Below are 14565 nucleotides of genomic sequence, written 5' to 3' on the forward strand. Positions count from 1 at the left end.
TTTCAGCAGGTGTTTTTTCGGTCGTAACTTCTCTCCTGTTAATCCCACGCTATTTTCGCTGCGTTTTCCGAGTTCCTGGGGGTCCGATTGGTCGGGAAAGGGTCATTGAAATCAATTCCGGGACGAAATATTTTTTGGTAAAAAAAAAAGGAAGGCTAACCCCTTTGTATTTTTAGCGAAAATTTTCGCGATTTTGAAAAGTGCTGGAATCAATTCTTTCAGGCACTATTCCGACGTAATTTTGCGAGAGAAATCCATTGGGCGCAGTCCCAATACGCTGCGATCAACGCATCACAAGTTACAGCCAAAAAACGAGAACCAGTAATTTCGACATTTTTCAGCAGGTGTTTTTTCGGTCGTAACTTCTCTCCTGTTAATCCCACGCTATTTCCGCGGCATTTTCTGAGTTCCTGGGGGTCCAATTGGTCGGGAAAGGGTCATTTAAATCAATTCCGAGACGAAAAATTTTTTGGTGAAAAAAAAAGGAAGGTTAGCCCCTTTGTATTTTTGGCGAAAATTTTCGCGATTTTGAAATGTGCTGGAATCAATTCTTTCAGGCACTATTCCGACGTAATTTTGCGAGAGAAATCCATTGGGCGCAGTCCCAATACGCTGCGATCAACGCATCAAAAGTTACAGCCAAAAAACGAGAACCAGTAATTTCGACATTTTTCAGCAGGTGTTTTTTCGGTCGTAACTTCTCTCCTGTTAATCCCACGCTATTTCCGCGGCATTTTCTGAGTTCCTGGGGGTCCAATTGGTCGGGAAAGGGTCATTTAAATCCATTCCGAAACGAAAAATTTTTTGGTGAAAAAAAAAGGAAGGCTAACCCCTTTGTATTTTTGGCGAAAATTTTCGCGATTTTGAAAAGTGCTGGAATCAATTCTTTCAGGCACTATTCCTAAGTAATTTTGCGAGAGAAATCCATTGGGCGCAGTCCCAATACGCTGCGATCAACGCATCAAAAGTTACAGCCAAAAAACGAGAACCAGTAATTTCGACATTTTTCAGCAGGTGTTTTTTCGGTCGTAACTTCTCTCCTGTTAATCCCACGCTATTTTCGCTGCGTTTTCTGAGTTCCTGGGGGTCCGATTGGTCGGGAAAGGGTCATTTAGATCAATTCCGAGACGAAAAATTTTTTGGTGAAAAAAAAAGGAAGGCTAACCCCTTTGTATTTTTGGCGAAAATTTTCGCGATTTTGAAAAGTGCTGAAATCAATTCTTTCAGGCACTATTCCGACGTAATTTTGCAAGAGAAATCGATTGGGCGCAGTCCCAATACGCTGCGATCAACGCATCAAAAGTTACAGCCAAAAAACGAGAACCAGTAATTTCGACATTTTTCAGCAGGTGTTTTTTCGGTCGTAACTTCTCTCCTGTTAATCCCACGCTATTTTCGCTGCGTTTTCTGAGTTCCTGGGGGTCCGATTGGTCGGGAAAGGGTCATTGAAATCAATTCCGGGACGAAAAATTTTTTGGTGAAAAAAAAAGGAAGGTTAACCCCTTTGTATTTTTGGCGAAAATTTTCGCGATTTTGAAAAGTGCTGGAATCAATTCTTTCAGGCACTATTCCTAAGTAATTTTGCGAGAGAAATCCATTGGGCGCAGTCCCAATACGCTGCGATCAACGCATCAAAAGTTACAGCCAAAAAACGAGAACCAGTAATTTCGACATTTTTCAGCAGGTGTTTTTTCGGTCGTAACTTCTCTCCTGTTAATCCCACGCTATTTCCGCGGCATTTTCTGAGTTCCTGGGGGTCCAATTGGTCGGGAAAGGGTCATTTAAATCAATTCCGAGACGAAAAATTTTTTGGTGAAAAAAAAAGGAAGGTTAACCCCTTTGTATTTTTGGCGAAAATTTTCGCGATTTTGAAATGTGCTGGAATCAATTCTTTCAGGCACTATTCCGACGTAATTTTGCGAGAGAAAACGATTGGGCGCAGTCCCAATACGCTGCGATCAACGCATCAAAAGTTACAGCCAAAAAACGAGAACCAGTAATTTCGACATTTTTCAGCAGGTGTTTTTTCGGTCGTAACTTCTCTCCTGTTAATCCCACGCTATTTCCGCGGCATTTTCTGAGTTCCTGGGGGTCCAATTGGTCGGGAAAGGGTCATTTAAATCAATTCCGAGACGAAAAATTTTTTGGTGAAAAAAAAAGGAAGGTTAACCCCTTTGTATTTTTGGCGAAAATTTTCGCGATTTTGAAAAGTGCTGGAATCAATTCTTTCAGGCACTATTCCTAAGTAATTTTGCGAGAGAAATCCATTGGGCGCAGTCCCAATACGCTGCGATCAACGCATCAAAAGTTACAGCCAAAAAACGAGAACCAGTAATTTCGACATTTTTCAGCAGGTGTTTTTTCGGTCGTAACTTCTCTCCTGTTAATCCCACGCTATTTCCGCGGCATTTTCTGAGTTCCTGGGGGTCCAATTGGTCGGGAAAGGGTCATTTAAATCAATTCCGAGACGAAAAATTTTTTGGTGAAAAAAAGAAGGGAGGCTAACCCCTTTGTATTTTTGGCGAAAATTTTCGCGATTTTGAAAAGTGCTGGAATCAATTCTTTCAGGCACTATTCCGACGTAATTTTGCGAGAGAAATCCATTGGGCGCAGTCCCAATACGCTGCGATCAACGCATCAAAAGTTACAGCCAAAAAACGAGAACCAGTAATTTCGACATTTTTCAGCAGGTGTTTTTTCGGTCGTAACTTCTCTCCTGTTAATCCCACGCTATTTCCGCGGCATTTTCTGAGTTCCTGGGGGTCCAATTGGTCGGGAAAGGGTCATTCAAATCAATTCCGGGACGAAAAATTTTTTGGTAAAAAAAAAAGGAAGGCTAACCCCTTTGTATTTTTAGCGAAAATTTTCGCGATTTTGAAAAGTGCTGGAATCAATTCTTTCAGGCACTATTCCGACGTAATTTTGCGAGAGAAATCCATTGGGCGCAGTCCCAATACGCTGCGATCAACGCATCAAAAGTTACAGCCAAAAAACGAGAACCAGTAATTTCGACATTTTTCAGCAGGTGTTTTTTCGGTCGTAACTTCTCTCCTGTTAATCCCACGCTATTTTCGCTGCGTTTTCTGAGTTCCTGGGGGTCCGATTGGTCGGGAAAGGGTCATTTAAATCAATTCCGAGACGAAAAATTTTTTGGTTAAAAAAAAAGGAAGGCTACCCCCTTTGTATTTTTGGCCAAAATTTTCGCGATTTTGAAAAGTGCTGGAATCAATTCTTTCAGGCACTATTCCGACGTAATTTTGCGAGAGAAAACGATTGGGCGCAGTCCCAATACGCTGCGATCAACGCATCAAAAGTTACAGCCAAAAAACGAGAACCAGTAATTTCGACATTTTTCAGCAGGCGTTTTTCAGTCGTAACTTCTCTCCTGTTAATCCCACGCTATTTTTGCTGCGTTTTCTGAGTTCCTGGGGGTCCGATTGGTCGGGAAAGGGTCATTTAAATCAATTCCGAGACGAAAAATTTTTTGGTGAAAAAAAAAGGAAGGCTAACCCCTTTTTATTTTTGGCGAAAATTTTCGCGATTTTGAAAAGTGCTGGAATCAATTCTTTCAGGCACTATTCCGACGTAATTTTGCGAGAGAAATCGATTGGGCGCAGTCCCAATACGCTGCGATCAACGCATCAAAAGTTACAGCCAAAAAACGAGAACCAGTAATTTCGACATTTTTCAGCAGGTGTTTTTTCGGTCGTAACTTCTCTCCTGTTAATCCCACGCTATTTTCGCTGCGTTTTCTGAGTTCCTGGGGGTCCGATTGGTCGGGAAAGGGTCATTTAGATCAATTCCGAGACGAAAAATTTTTTGGTGAAAAAAGAAGGAAGGCTAACCCCTTTGTATTTTTGGCGAAAATTTTCGCGATTTTGAAAAGTGCTGGAATCAATTCTTTCAGGCACTATTCCGACGTAATTTTGCGAGAGAAATCCATTGGGCGCAGTCCCAATACGCTGCGATCAACGCATCAAAAGTTACAGCCAAAAAACGAGAACCAGTAATTTCGACATTTTTCAGCAGGTGTTTTTTCGGTCGTAACTTCTCTCCTGTTAATCCCACGCTATTTCCGCGGCATTTTCTGAGTTCCTGGGGGTCCGATTGGTCGGGAAAGGGTCATTTAAATCAATTCCGGGACGAAAAATTTTTTGGTAAAAAAAAAAGGAAGGCTAACCCCTTTGTATTTTTAGCGAAAATTTTCGCGATTTTGAAAAGTGCTGGAATCAATTCTTTCAGGCACTATTCCGACGTAATTTTGCGAGAGAAATCCATTGGGCGCAGTCCCAATACGCTGCGATCAACGCATCAAAAGTTACAGCCAAAAAACGAGAACCAGTAATTTCGACATTTTTCAGCAGGTGTTTTTTCGGTCGTAACTTCTCTCCTGTTAATCCCACGCTATTTTCGCTGCGTTTTCTGAGTTCCTGGGGGTCCGATTGGTCGGGAAAGGGTCATTTAAATCAATTCCGAGACGAAAAATTTTTTGGTTAAAAAAAAAGGAAGGCTACCCCCTTTGTATTTTTGGCCAAAATTTTCGCGATTTTGAAAAGTGCTGGAATCAATTCTTTCAGGCACTATTCCGACGTAATTTTGCGAGAGAAAACGATTGGGCGCAGTCCCAATACGCTGCGATCAACGCATCAAAAGTTACAGCCAAAAAACGAGAACCAGTAATTTCGACATTTTTCAGCAGGCGTTTTTCGGTCGTAACTTCTCTCCTGTTAATCCCACGCTATTTTTGCTGCGTTTTCTGAGTTCCTGGGGGTCCGATTGGTCGGGAAAGGGTCATTTAAATCAATTCCGAGACGAAAAATTTTTTGGTGAAAAAAAAAGGAAGGCTAACCCCTTTGTATTTTTGGCGAAAATTTTCGCGATTTTGAAAAGTGCTGGAATCAATTCTTTCAGGCACTATTCCGACGTAATTTTGCGAGAGAAATCGATTGGGCGCAGTCCCAATACGCTGCGATCAACGCATCAAAAGTTACAGCCAAAAAACGAGAACCAGTAATTTCGACATTTTTCAGCAGGTGTTTTTTCGGTCGTAACTTCTCTCCTGTTAATCCCACGCTATTTTCGCTGCGTTTTCTGAGTTCCTGGGGGTCCGATTGGTCGGGAAAGGGTCATTTAGATCAATTCCGAGACGAAAAATTTTTTGGTGAAAAAAGAAGGAAGGCTAACCCCTTTGTATTTTTGGCGAAAATTTTCGCGATTTTGAAAAGTGCTGGAATCAATTCTTTCAGGCACTATTCCGACGTAATTTTGCGAGAGAAATCCATTGGGCGCAGTCCCAATACGCTGCGATCAACGCATCAAAAGTTACAGCCAAAAAACGAGAACCAGTAATTTCGACATTTTTCAGCAGGTGTTTTTTCGGTCGTAACTTCCCTCCTGTTAATCCCACGCTATTTCCGCGGCATTTTCTGAGTTCCTGGGGGTCCAATTGGTCGGGAAAGGGTCATTTAAATCAATTCCGGGACGAAAAATTTTTTGGTAAAAAAAAAAGGAAGGCTAACCCCTTTGTATTTTTAGCGAAAATTTTCGCGATTTTGAAAAGTGCTGGAATCAATTCTTTCAGGCACTATTCCGACGTAATTTTGCGAGAGAAATCCATTGGGCGCAGTCCCAATACGCTGCGATCAACGCATCAAAAGTTACAGCCAAAAAACGAGAACCAGTAATTTCGACATTTTTCAGCAGGTGTTTTTTCGGTCGTAACTTCTCTCCTGTTAATCCCACGCTATTTTCGCTGCGTTTTCTGAGTTCCTGGGGGTCCGATTGGTCGGGAAAGGGTCATCTAAATCAATTCCGAGACGAAAAATTTTTTGGTTAAAAAAAAAGGAAGGGTAACCCCTTTGTATTTTTGGCGAAAATTTTCGCGATTTTGAAAAGTGCTGGAATCAATTCTTTCAGGCACTATTCCGACGTAATTTTGCGAGAGAAATCCATTGGGCGCAGTCCCAATACGCTGCGATCAACGCATCAAAAGTTACAGCCAAAAAACGAGAACCAGTAATTTCGACATTTTTCAGCAGGTGTTTTTTCGGTCGTAACTTCTCTCCTGTTAATCCCACGCTATTTTCGCTGCGTTTTCTGAGTTCCTGGGGGTCTGATTGGTCGGGAAAGGGTCATTTAAATCAATTCCGAGACGAAAAATTTTTTGGTGAAAAAAAAAGGAAGGCTAACCCCTTTGTATTTTTGTCGAAAATTTTCGCGATTTTGAAAAGTGCTGGAATCAATTCTTTCAGGCACTATTCCGACGTAATTTTGCGAGAGAAATCGATTGGGCGCAGTCCCAATACGCTGCGATCAACGCATCAAAAGTTACAGCCAAAAAACGAGAACCAGTAATTTCGACATTTTTCAGCAGGTGTTTTTTCGGTCGTAACTTCTCTCCTGTTAATCCCACGCTATTTCCGCGGCATTTTCTGAGTTCCTGGGGGTCCAATTGGTCGGGAAAGGGTCATTTAAATCAATTCCGGGACGAAAAATTTTTTGGTAAAAAAAAAAGGAAGGCTAACCCCTTTGTATTTTTAGCGAAAATTTTCGCGATTTTGAAAAGTGCTGGAATCAATTCTTTCAGGCACTATTCCGACGTAATTTTGCGAGAGAAATCCATTGGGCGCAGTCCCAATACGCTGCGATCAACGCATCAAAAGTTACAGCCAAAAAACGAGAACCAGTAATTTCGACATTTTTCAGCAGGTGTTTTTTCGGTCGTAACTTCTCTCCTGTTAATCCCACGCTATATTCGCTGCGTTTTCTGAGTTCCTGGGGGTCCGATTGGTCGGGAAAGGGTCATTTAAATCAATTCCGAGACGAAAAATTTTTTGGTTAAAAAAAAAGGAAGGCTACCCCCTTTGTATTTTTGGCCAAAATTTTCGCGATTTTCAAAAGTGCTGGAATCAATTAATTGTAGCACTGATCGGATGTAATTTTGCGAGAGAAATCGATTGGGCGCAGTCCCAATACGCTGCGATCAACGCATCAAAAGTTACAGCCAAAAAACGAGAACCAGTAATTTCGACATTTTTCAGCAGGTGCTTTTTCCGTCGTAACTTCTCTCCTGTTGATCCCACGTTCTTTTCGCTGTGTTTTCTAAGTTCCTGGTGATCCAATCAGTCAGGAGAAGGTCATTCAAATCGAATGTGAGACCGAAAATTTTCGGCTCCAAAAACGAAAAAAAAGTAACCCTTTGCATTTTTGGCGAAAATTTTCGCGATCTTGAAATAAATTCGTTTTGGTGAACTCTTAAAACTGCTGAAATCGATATTTCTAATCACTATATTGCTTTTATTTTTTGAGAGGAATTCATCGTCCATAGTCTCACCTCACTGCGGACATAGCAACCGCCAAAAAATTTCAAAAATACTTGTAGATTTGTCGCATTTTTTCAGTTGTTCCCACGACACTTCAAGTGCCACCTGTGAATCTTCTCAGAGTTCAACTAGTGGGCAGATAGTCGGAGACAGACCAATTCATGTTACGAGGCGAAATTTTCTTCACCCCGAATATACAAGATTATTATTTATTGACTACTGATCGCGTTAACCCATATTTGGATGGAGCTGCATACACCCAGGTAAAATGGCACATCTGTTCCACTTGTATTCAGCAACAAATAACAGACTGTTTATACATCAACGTTAATCGAAAAATATCAAATGTCTCTCACTTGTTGGTAAAATCGAAAAACGCGAAACGGATTGGTCAGTCGCTCCAAAGTTTCATCCAGAAAACAGGGAGACGGTATGTATATGTAATTTTTGCGGGAACTCCACATATACATTTAGGCCAAGCCTCTAAAAATGTAACAGTCATATCTTGTATAAAATACAAATACTTTATTTCGAATCGATTCTCTTGCGTCATGCAACGCAACAAGATATGTACAAAGGTGACATTTACACATAGCATAAGTTGAAATTATTGTTCAAATTATAGTAATTACATTCTAGAATAAAAATTGACGCATGTATGATTTCGAGGGCTAAAACTATAGTCAATAAAGGGAATCATTTGTATGTGTGTGATCTGAGGTATATCAGTGGTCCAGCTATTGCCGCTTTAATTCCTGTTAAACTGTGTAATTGAATAATCACGGAAAACGGAAAAAGTATGTAATACACAAAAAATCCGTATTGTGTGTTTGTTATTTCTTGTAAATAAGTTCTTAGATCTAAACTGTTGCATTAAAATGACTGGCAGTAAAATGTTTCATTTCTTACGATAATTAGACTATGTTATCTACGATAGAAAGAAAATCTGCAATCGTCAACACCTTACTGTTCTATATACGTCCTTTCACACATTCTATTTGTAAATAAGATTAACAACATTAGTTATTACCGTTCACGCGATCATTCCCTTCTACCATAGCTTACATTTTACCATAAATCAATGCTATGTAATAATATTAAATTAAAATATGTGGGGGCTTGAATAGGTATTATGTAAATGTTATACATTTTCATAATAGGATCATACTAACAATAAGCAATGTTAATAAATCTATTGATCTTAGATGCTTCCAAAGTTCAAGTTGTTCGCTACGGAGCGCGATTTCAAGGTATATTCAAAGTGCCAGTCCCTACAAGAGAGGACGAATAAAAAAAATTACGTAGCAGTACGAAGGAAAAAAAAGAAAAGAAATCAATCATATACCGAACGAAAGCAACAAGTACAACTTATCTATATTTATATTGTATCTGTTTATGCATTACATTATATGTATGTTATGTATGTACGTTTACCCAGCAAATGCATCACTTACGTTGCCATTGTATCAATGACTACAAACCGCGTTTCCACAAATAATAATTCAATTATTATTAATAGTAAATAAACTTAGTGGTAATAGTAATATTAATATTAGATAAACAATATAGTAATATACATATGCACAAACGCATAAAATAGGGTATATGCGTGTTTAGATATATAAATGTATGCACGCATGTGCGCGGCGTTCAATTTTTTATTTTTTCATTCTAGTAGTATTCCCCACGCACGCGCATGCGTATGCATTTTTACATTTGTGTATGTATGTATATACACATCAAGTTCGGGCCACATAAAGGCGTAGAAAAAGGGAAATGAAAATGAAAAAATTAATTTTTTTCAAATTAAAAATAAAATAGTTACAATCAAAGTGCAGAGATTTAGTTAAGGCACGGGTGCTCACGCAAAATTACAGTTTAGCAGCTATATTATTATTATTCTTAGTATACATACATATATGTACACATGTATAGGCTAGAAGTACACACAACACGAACACATTCCTAACATTACTTGTTTGGCAGTCTCATTTTTTTTTTCGGGCGAAGCGACTCTTTACCCTCTCACCCTTTTCACCCAACGCGATTCTCAATTTCACAAATATATGTCCGTTACGATGAAAACAAAAAAAAAAAAAAAAACCGCGAACCCCATCCATTGATAGTTTGTGCCATTCTTAAGAAGAGGAGCAACTTCATTTATTGTATTGTATATTCTAAAGCTAACTAAGGCACTGGGAAACAGCAGCGTGGGAAGTTCAATTTTACAGATGGTCTCGTAACAGTTTTCTTTTTTTTTTTTTTTCGTATTTCCTCTATCTAACCCTCTTTCTTTCATTATATTTTATAGGGGATATTTGCTTATTATGAGTAGTAGTAGTTCGTCTATAATGTATTACTGTACTTAAAGCGTAATAGTAATAGCTTACAATTAGTAGTAGCATTGTTATATGATGTAGTGATAGCAGTAGGAGAATCGGCGGAGGTAATAAAATTGTGTAGTATGTAATAGTGCAGTAAAAGGTATCGGCAGAAAAAAATTGACAGTGGTATCAGAAATAGTCGGAGAGATATAATACATAGTAACTAGGATAGTTGGACACAGATAAGAAAAATATATACTACACTACTATCCAATGCTCACTCGATGGAAAGATGATATAATCGAATTCCACAATCGTTTATCCTGTCCTTCGAGTTATTCGTTCTTTTCGAATCTAAATATTTTTATTCTATTTGTTGTAATCGCACGTATTCTAACAAAATATTTATAGGTTGTACTACATTTGGTTGCGACAGTAAACAAGGTAGTGCCCCTGCTAAACTAGTTATACATAATATGTGGAGCGAGAGTGGCTTTTACTTAGTGCTGTATATGTGTGCTACTTCTAGCATAGGCTTGCAATTGATTCATTAAGTACTGCCACCTCTCCGTATTTCCATTTCATTCTTTCCTACTTCCTTACTAGTTATCTCATTCACTCAATTGATTTTTTGATACCCAACACTCTGAAAATTCATTCATTCCACGTCAGTGACCCACGCAACGCATAAACAGCAGTCTTTTCTTTCCAACGCTTTCTCCAGTTTTACTTAACCATTTCTCTTTTTGTTTTTCTTCCATTTTCTTTTCTACTTCTAGGTAAATATATACCATATATATAGTTGTAACTCTAGCTTAACAACACTTGCACACTTAACGCTTATTGTCCGCTTATCTCAAGCTTATTTCAGACTGAACTTCACTTACTCATTCAATTACCTACCTTTTGACTCATTTGCACATTTCCTTACCCTCCTACTCACTCACCTACTCGCTAATCTACCAACACAGCTAACGTAATTTCAAAAACTTGTAATTATTAGTTTTTACATACTAATAGGCTGGCCTTAATGCTACCCGATCTTTTACACTTTACTCGACTGCCTATATACACGACGTGATATCAAAATTTAACGTAAGATTAATTGGTTTTATTTATTTATTTTTTTTTTTTTTGTTTTGTAAATTTTTATTTGCTTTTGTTTCATTCTTAATTTCGTTTTTTCCAAATATATTATATAAACGTGTGATAGTAAAATGTAAAATTTCATTTTTTTTTTAAATCATATACAAAATAATAATAATAATAATAATATTAATGTTCTTTCCGAAACAGAGTTTAAAAAAAGAGTTTCGACCTATAACGCTTCAGGTCATAATTTAAGAAAAGAAAGGGAACGAAAAAAAAAGAAAATAAAATAGAATAAAGTATTACTCGTGAGTAAATATTGATAATAATACATTAATATAAAACTACCTATTCGTTGTTTTTATTCATTTTCTTTTTTTTTTTTTTATTTTTTTCATAACTCGTATGTACAGACGCTATATATGACTCGATATGACTATATTTATTTTTTGAATCGTTTAGTTTCTAGTTAATTTAGTGTGTATAATGTGTATTAGTTTGTGTGTGTGCGTATATGTGTGTATGTATGCAAATGTGCATGCGTATAATTTTTTATTTTCACCTTCAATTTTTTATTGTTTTTGTAATGTTTTTTATCTTCTTCAATCATTCTTTCTCGTTCGAAACTCACTATAACGTAACAGTAGTATTGATTTATCAGTTAAAAATTAAGTTTCCTTAGTAATAATGCGTAAAAAGCGTATTGAATTGCCTTCCCCCAGCACGCCTACCCCTCCCCCCCCCCCCCCCCCCCGACCCTACGACCCTTCGCGACTTCTCGCGCTATACAAATAAGAAAAAAAAAACCGAAAAAAAGTTGCAATAACAGTGGTGCATATAATAGGTGTATAGGTATGCACATGTATGTAAAGCTACGATACTGTTCCATTCGTACTTTTTTCAATACACGAATCCCTAATTATTAAAGTCGTACACTGATATCATACATCTTGACCACACTAACTCCAATATGGTCTAGAAAAGGGTTCTTTTTTTACAATCATCAATTATTATTCTCCGGTTGCTTTATCCACTATGTTTGCTTCTCCTACTTTGACCGTGACTCTCTGGCGTATAATAAAATGCATTAATTAAATTTTTACCTACATTCGCCATCATGCGCGTTTTTGTTGCAAATCCGGGAATACGTATCATACAATATACCTGCTGATTTTTGTGCCTGAATTACTCGTTCATCTATTTATTCAATTTGATTGCGTTCTTTTTCTATTCCCTTCAATTATGTTAATTTAAATTTTTCTTTTTTATTTAAATCTTCTCATAATTCTAACTTTATTTTACATTTCTTGCGTACTTTCTCATTCTTTGGGGGTGGGGGGGGAGGGGAGGGAAAAAAAGAAAATTGAACAATTTCCTCACTTTTCAAACTAGGCGAACTCCAACTCGGTCTCTATCGCTAGAGAACTATGACGTATGTATATACATAGAATGATACGTGCAAAACGGCGTCTTGTGTATGATATAATAAAGCAACCGTCGGATTCCGCAGTGTTCCAGTTTTTTAAAACCGAGAAATGTATCGAGTGCTACAATTCGTGCAAGCAACGAATCTTGTCCTCCTCCTCTTCCTTCCCTCACTTGTCCCCTTTTCTCCGGCAGAGGCCAATTGTGTTACTCACTTCACTGTTTTTCGTCCATAATTTCCTCTCTATCATTCATGCTTTACATATCAATTTGTCGCCGTCTTCGGGCCGTCATGGCCTAGAAATGAACGTCCCTCACGTCGGTCGGCGTTCCCGCTTTCCCATATTCAAGAATTTTTTCCTGACCCGTGTTCTGGTCCCCCACCGGCCTCTGCGGAGGCCCCCCAACTACGCTTCCGGAAGTCACGGACGTATGTCCCCCGGTTCCTTGTGCCTGGGACGACACCATCTCTTCTATCTGCACGAGACATCCCTGCAGATAATCCTGCAATGGCAATGGAGAACAGAAATTATTCAATCGAACGTTCGAGAGTATTACATCATAATTAAAGATCCAAATAGTTGCAAAAGTATGTGTGTGTGTGTGTGTGGGGGGGACGGGGAAGGAGCTGTGAAACCAAACTTGTTTATGAATGAATACCGACTGCATTATCTCGGCTGCATCACGTGTGTAAAATAGCAGACGTATGAGAGTAAAAGTGAAACAAGACTTTGCACGAGTAAAAAGGAGAAAAATCTTTCAAGAGAACAAAAAATGAGCAAAGAAATCGGCAGAGTTTCCCGTTCCTTGACAGATGGCGCGATGTTACCCCGATAGCTGTGAATCGGCCCCTAGACCCCATGCCAAGTCCATTGAGAGACTTTATTTATAAATCTGCAGCGAGTGCGAAAGTATAATGCGTGAATGATTGTGTGTGTGCCGCGAAGATGAATCATATTGTCTGACTGTGCGAGGTTGCATGGCAGAGGGTTGGCGACGATACGGCGTTACATCGTGTCTCTTTCGCATTTCATCCTTCAGCCGACATTTCGCTGCTTCGTTTCTTTCCATTCCTCTCTTTGGGCGTAACACATATGCCAGGCACCTGTTCTCACATCCCGTACCGATTTTTTGCTAAAAGTCTACCCGTACAGCCTGCAGGCCGCAGGGGCTCGAGTCAAAGTTGTGAATGGCAACTGTACTTGCATATACTCGTTTATAAATACATACGCGTGCATGATATGCAACACATTTGCCGTTTCAAAGTCGAGCGACGAACAAAAGGAAATGAAATAAAACAAACTAACGAAAGCGACGTCTTACATACATGCATGCATAGGTATATTGTATACAACGTACCATTTAAACGGCACTCTCAGCCTATCACGATGCACAAGTAGAGAGAAAAGGTGGTGAGCCAAAGGCAGAAGACGGAAAAAAAGAAGAAGAAGAAGAAGAAGAAGAAGAGCAACGAGGATATGACGCGTAAAATGTTCAAAAACGAAGAGGAAACGGGGGAAGAAAAGAAAAAGGACGAAAAACCCGCGGTGCAGAACAATGGGTTATGGCACACACATAGTATATCATTAAACATACATGTGTATCGTGTATCGTATATATATATATAGTACAAGTATAAATATATATACACAAACCTGTTCGATAGCGGTGATGCGGGTTAACTCGTCGAGAAGACGGGGCAGACCGTAACCGCTTTTACGCGTCCAGTCAAGACCGTGTAAAGCCGCCGCGACGCTGGCTGCCGCAATCATGCTCGGTGTGTACATCGAGAACTTGTATTCTGCAACAAAAGCGAAAATTTCTTCACATTCGCTTGTGCATAAGTGCATTTATAACATTGCCTTTCTTTCTTTCTTTTTTTCTTTCTTTCTTTCTTTCTTTCTTTCTTTCTTTCTTTCTTTCTTTCTTTTCTTTCTTTACTTTGTCGGGCGCATCGATCCGCTCTCACATCTATTCATCTCAGCAACAACCGGGGAAACGGAGGAACATATTTGCATGAGCGTTGAAATTGAATCGTTTCTCTATACACAAAATTGCACGGACATGCGTGTAATACGCAAGTCGATCCACATCCGTAATTACACTCCCTTATTATTTTCTCATAACAGTTTAAGCAGCCAGAGTTTATACGATCGACTACGAACGAGACGGGAGAGCGAAGAAGAAGGCAATGGCATCGTATTCGCTCTCACGTTCGCCGCAAGTCCGTGCGTGACAAATCGGCGCGGGTGCACGAGGCGCGCACCTTCTCAATTCTGCTGTAGGTATTTACAAGGTGGCGAACGCAGAGAGCGCGAATCACAAGCGGAGACTCTGTGCCCGTGAATGTATGTGTGCAAACTGTAATACGTGTGCAGAACGGAGGAAGGTTGCCGGCTCCTCGC

At 39.2% G+C, this 14565-nt stretch overlaps 1 protein-coding gene across 3 annotated transcripts in view; it reads right to left on the reverse strand.

Moving 5' to 3' along the window:
• Nucleotides 1-9518: 9518 nt before the first annotated feature.
• Nucleotides 9519-14565, reverse strand: part of LOC107219547 (G1/S-specific cyclin-D2) — a 121728-nt gene continuing 116681 nt past the window's right edge. For all 3 annotated transcript variants that reach the window (XM_046742730.1, XM_046742729.1, XM_015657799.2), the window contains 2 exons: nucleotides 13816-13961; nucleotides 9519-12664 (listed from right to left, as the gene is read on the reverse strand). In XM_046742730.1, coding sequence (XP_046598686.1) covers nucleotides 12458-12664; nucleotides 13816-13961 — 353 coding nt within the window. In that variant the 3' untranslated portion in view covers nucleotides 9519-12457. The remainder of the gene's footprint in view (nucleotides 12665-13815; nucleotides 13962-14565) is intronic.

This window comes from Neodiprion lecontei, chromosome 6 (genome assembly GCF_021901455.1).
Source record: "Neodiprion lecontei isolate iyNeoLeco1 chromosome 6, iyNeoLeco1.1, whole genome shotgun sequence".
NCBI classification, from domain to species: domain Eukaryota; kingdom Metazoa; phylum Arthropoda; class Insecta; order Hymenoptera; family Diprionidae; genus Neodiprion; species Neodiprion lecontei.